Source organism: Marmota monax, unplaced genomic scaffold, assembly GCF_021218885.2.
Source record: "Marmota monax isolate L192 unplaced genomic scaffold, Marmota_monax_Labrador192_F-V1.1 WCK01_AAM20220418_F8-fsc00110, whole genome shotgun sequence".
Lineage (NCBI taxonomy): Eukaryota > Metazoa > Chordata > Mammalia > Rodentia > Sciuridae > Marmota > Marmota monax.
In genome coordinates this window covers 4,187,673-4,192,770 of record NW_026694633.1, presented here as the reverse complement: position 1 = coordinate 4,192,770, position 5,098 = coordinate 4,187,673, and the positions used below count along the sequence as shown (strand labels likewise).

The following is a 5,098-nucleotide window of genomic DNA, read 5'->3' as shown; positions in this document are numbered from 1 at the left end:
CAGCTCACAGACAAAATACAAATAACTTTTCCGCGAAGTCTTATAACTGCAATATGAGAGACGATCCCTAATCAACCCGAAACATTGCCTTGCCCTGACTGCACAGAAGGTCCAGGTGATTCGTGGAACGATGACTCCAGCATTCCTTGTGTGATTTCATCTGGGAGTAACCACAGGTTAATTGCAGAAATCCCCGTGGTCTGTGGGCTTCTAGGAATTCCTTAGGAGCCAAAAGCCGAGAACATTTCGACCACGACCGCTGGAAGGCGCTCGCAGAATACCTGACGCCAACAGAGGCCTCTCGCCTGGGGCCACAGCTACGGTTTCCTAGGTTACTGGCCTCCGCGCTCCTCCCTACGTCCTGTTCCGGGAGGCGGTGATTTTACGTTCTTGGCGTGTGACGCAGCGTCTGGGTATAAATAGGTGTCGCGCGGCCCTCCCTCTCTCTCCGATCACGCTGCTGGCTGTCAAGATGGCGCCGGTGAGTACGGCGGGTCTTGGTGAGAGTGTTTGGCGGTGTGGAAGGTTCTTAACTTCTGGCTGGTGGGGACATCTCATTGGAGATCGAAGGAGGGAAGAAATACACCGGGTCGGGAACACTATCAAAAACACCAACGCTACCTAGTTGGTTCTTGAGACGCCCATGGCTGCCATGCGGTCTGCTGGAGGTGGAGCTGTACCAGGGCCGGGAAGTGGCTTAAAATGCCGGGAGGAGGGAGGCACGACCAGGAGCTGGGACGGCGTCTGGACCATGTCTTGGCTGACTCTGGTGACGCTGTGGCCAGTTTGCCCCAGGAAGGGGAGAGGTGGGTGATCGGGCAGGTCTGGCGGCTGTTTCTGCCTGAAGGAGCTGCGGCGGCCAATGTTTCCGAAAACTTTAGAAGTAGTTTAGGGAGGAAGTTTCTCCAAGCAGTTTTTGAAAAAGTTAAGTGATGACGCTCCAGCAATATTAAAAAAAAATTGTTCTTCAAATTTAAAACATTAATAAGAAGACAAGATGTTAAATTGTCCTAAAGAATATTGACTAGTTAATGTCTGTATTGGGAGTTTAACACAAATTGTTACGAAAAAATGCTAGGTTAGATAGAACTGAATAATGCCCAGAGGAGCTGTAAGTTAATTGTTAGGTTGTACAGAAATTATATGCATTTCCCAAGTTATTTGCCTTAATAGGAATGTTAGTTATTTGGCCAAGAATAAGTCAGCCCCAGCACCCACTAATCCGGATTCGAAGTTTTACATATTCGGGATGGAGCACAAGTTACCAGGCTTCCTGAAAAAGCAGACTGATGATAATATTTGATATCCATCTGAGTGGATCTAATTTGGATAGGACATTCTATGTTAATTTTGTTTATTTATTTATTATTTGCTTTTATTGGGTGTATTTTGTTAGCCATGTTTTGCTTATGTGGTCTTGATTTATTACAATTAAAGAACCACCAAATAAAGGTTCCCCCTCTCTGCATCTTCTTTTCCACATTTTCAGTAATAAAACGTTATAATTGGTGGGTGGAATTCTCTGGCTTTTAACTGAGCTAGGGCTAGTGGGTGAACTACCTGTGGGAGGTTAGCAGTAAACCAGTGCTTGTTTTTGTAGTAAACACTGGTAGTTTAAATATGAATATGAGGTGTCTGAAAAATAAGGAAAGCTCATAAAGTCTTTTCTTGACCATTTGAACAGTTGAACTTCGTTAAAGGTTCAAATCATTATCAGGTGGGCGTTTTAGCTGTAAGTTGGAATAGGAAGTAGACACTCCTTCACCTTTTTCAGCTACAGTCAAAATTGGATTCTTTGGAGTCATTCTAATGAAGAAAATAGTTTACCATGTGTCACAGTTTTCTGTTTTGTGCTTATGAGATGTCTAGCAAAAAGGGAAAATTCTGTCGAAATTCACAAACATTGATTTAAACAAGGAGCATGCCCATCTTCACAGTCTTGTTGGAAAAAACGCTATTAAACAATTTAGAATTTTGCACCATTTCTATAGATAACCTAAAGTGTACTGAACATACTGTATTAGTAAAAATCTTGACGTTTTATTATGAACTGAATAAATTGTCATGTAGCATCATGATTTTGTTAAATTTCGTAGCAGAAAGACAAGAAGCCTAAGAGGACCACTTGGAAGTTTAATTTGGACCTTACTCATCCTGTAGAAGATGGGATTTTTGATTCTGGAAATTTTGTAGGTATTGTTTTACTTGTTCTGATGGTATAGTTATTGATAACAATTTAAATATGCAGTATTTGACATTAACCTGAGCTCTATTCCTAGGGTACCTTCCCTAGTGAATATCTAGGGTTTTCTTCCCTAGTTTTGCATTTTCTCTGTTTTAAAATAGGAACAATTTCTGAGGGAGAAGGTTAAAGTCAATGGGAAAACTGGAAATCTCGGGAATGTTGTTCACATTGAACGCTTCAAGAATAAAATCACAGTTGTTTCTGAGAAACAGTTCTCTAAGAGGTTGGTACTTGTTTTGCAAATTTTAATGTAGTTTGTGAAGTGTTTTATAGATTATGTAATCCTAGAATTCTGTTCCTAATGAAGAATAAATGTTGATGATAGCAAGATAATATGAAAAATATTTTGATCTTAAAGAGCTATATGAATAAAAAGTATATTAGTTTCTGAGTGCCAGTTATTTGCAGTGTTTTGTCATTAACTAATGCTAGATATAGTCAACTCATATCCAAGGTTCTTTGTACAGTGAATTACAGTGAATATCTAATAAGAAATATGTCTAATATGTACTTGGAAGAAATGTCCCAGTTTACCAGTGATAACCTTTTCTCATCAAGGTTTTGGCTTATATAGTAGAGGCATCCAGTCAAAGGCAAAATCTCAATTTTTAACATCTTGCTACCAATTTTCATTCTTGTGTATTCCACAAATATTAAACACTATCAGACAACATTATCATAGGGATGAGTGACTTAACAATGACCCTAAGAGTGGAAAGATGATGTTTTTGAATCAGGTGATCATAAAACACCTCACCCAAATGAAATGCAGGAATGAGCTATCCTTGCACATAAGGGAATTGTTAAAGGCAGAGTGAGAGAAGTCTGGCAGATTTAAGTAATGATGAGGAGGCTGAGGGCTAGGGATATAGCTCAGTTTGGTAGAGTGCTTGCAAGGCCCTGGGTTCAATCCCCAGCACCACAAAATAAATAAATAAATAGAAGCTGGTGGGTCTAGAATATAGGGTTAAGCCATAGAAAGGGTTTTGGGTTTTGATCTGTATTGGGAAGCCATTGGTCATTGTGGCTAAAAAGGAGTGGGTTGGTGAACTTGGTGTTGAGGAAAGAGCTAGTGGTCACTTGGACTAAAATGGTGGCCATGCATGTCAGCTGAGGTTTTGAGCTAATCTGAAAATGTAGTCACATTGTCCTTAAGGACCTTGTAGACTCCCAGATAATTACAAGGTGTAATTCTGTAATTAGTATATATGAGCTTGAGTAAGCACAAAAAATTTTCATAGAATGTTGGCCTGTGTACAAATGAGATATTCCAAAAGAAGGAGCAGCATTAGCAAAGAGTAGTAAAGCTTAGGAAGAATGTTTGGTAGTTTGAATTGTTATATAGTGTAATGAAAGGGAATGGCTGCAATGAAGAAATTTAGACCATGCCAAGAGCTTTTTGTTTTTTATAAAAGCCTACATAGATGCTAGGTGAAAGATTCTCAAAAACCTTGAACTTGTTGGGTGAGGTGGCATGCACTTGTAATCCCAGCAGTTTGGGAGGCTGAGGCAGGAGGATCAAAACTAGCCTCAGCTACTTACTCCCTGAGCTCTAGATAAAATGGCAAGAACGTGTTTCTAAGGAAAATATGAAAAAGGGCTGGGAATGTGGCTCGAGTCCCTGGGTTCAATCTCTGCTACCAAAACAAAACAAAAAACCTTGAAATTGTAAATGGATTTTTGACAGGTTGCAGCCAGCTGATCCAAGGTTGAATTTTAGGGTAAGGGGTGGAGAGTGATTGTAGTGGTGAAGGGAACATGAAATACATGTAAATGATGTATTTGAAGAGGGAAATTGTATAGTGCTTCATTGGTTGTGGTAGTATAACAATGAAAAGGAAGCTACCATTGCAATCTTACATATTTGCTTCCAATGTAAAGAAAATTTACTTTAGGGAGATGGGAGCAGAGTTTCATAGGGCATGAACTACTGATTGTATCCCAAGCAACCTTACACAGTGCTTTATGTTAATGAAAGGACAATTTTTGGAGGAACTAGGAATACAAAAGATGAATATGCCAAAGGATGTCTTAAGCCTTTTCATAACAAGGATTTTCTTAATGAGATTTTTGTTTTTTATTTTAAAGGTATTTGAAATATCTTACTAAGAAATACCTTAAGAAGAACAATCTTCGTGATTGGCTTCGTGTGGTTGCATCTGACAAGGAGACTTATGAACTTCGTTATTTCCAGATTAGTCAAGATGAAGATGGATCAGAGTCTGAGGACTAACTGGTCTCCCTTTTTAGGGCTTTACTTTTTAATAAAACAAATGAAGTGTACATGAAAAAGAAACATCTAAATATGGACTATCATTGAATAAAAAATTTGTTCTCAAATTCTGTTTCATTCTTTTATTGTAAGAGTATGCTGTTTACATGATTTTGATTTTCCTTTAGTTTCTATAAGTATTTTTTAAAGCTCATATTTAGTAGCGTGCTTTCAGGATTTCCAGAATTTCATTGCTTTTATAGATGTCTTTGGTAAAAATGATGTTGTGCAGAAAATAATGTAGAAGCCCTATTTTACATATAGTTTTGTATATTGGAAAGTGAGATCTCTTGACAGTCTTGGCTGCTTTGTGCAGTTTATAAATATTGTCCTGAGTGCCTAGAATAATTATTGCAGATTGGTGCTCAGTGTTTATTGAATCATTTATTAAAGCCTGATGCTTCAGAGAATGCTCTTTGCTAATTAGCATAAAAGCTATATGGGTGAACAGCATTCTTACTCAACCTGTTAGCAGTTGTATATCAAGGTGCTTCAGATCTAAACCCCCAACCCCCTAAAGCTACTTTCTTAGCATACTTCTCAAAGTACTGTGCCACTCCCCCATTCTAAAAATGAAATGG

At 38.7% G+C, this 5,098-nt stretch overlaps 1 protein-coding gene across 2 annotated transcripts; it reads left to right on the top strand.

The window, feature by feature from the left end:
• Positions 1-389: 389 nt before the first annotated feature.
• Positions 390-4,585, top strand: Rpl22l1 (ribosomal protein L22 like 1). 2 transcript variants are annotated; one of them, XM_046422937.2, is made up of 4 exons: positions 390-481; positions 2,097-2,189; positions 2,347-2,468; positions 4,334-4,585. In XM_046422937.2, exons 1-4 carry the CDS (start codon positions 473-475, stop codon positions 4,476-4,478), a joined length of 369 nt encoding a protein of 122 aa, XP_046278893.1. In that variant the 5' UTR covers positions 390-472; the 3' UTR covers positions 4,479-4,585. The 2 variants fall into 2 exon arrangements, with proteins under 2 accessions (XP_046278893.1, XP_046278894.1); XM_046422938.1 differs by having other exon boundaries at positions 435-481; positions 2,100-2,189.
• Positions 4,586-5,098: the final 513 nt, after the last annotated feature.

Excerpts from the sequence above, each read along its gene's own strand:
- Rpl22l1 (XM_046422937.2), top strand. Across the intron at positions 2,190-2,346 it reads TTTTTGATTCTGGAAATTTT|GAACAATTTCTGAGGGAGAA; the intron begins GTAGGTATTGTT and ends GTTTTAAAATAG. Across the intron at positions 2,469-4,333 it reads GAGAAACAGTTCTCTAAGAG|GTATTTGAAATATCTTACTA; the intron begins GTTGGTACTTGT and ends TTTATTTTAAAG.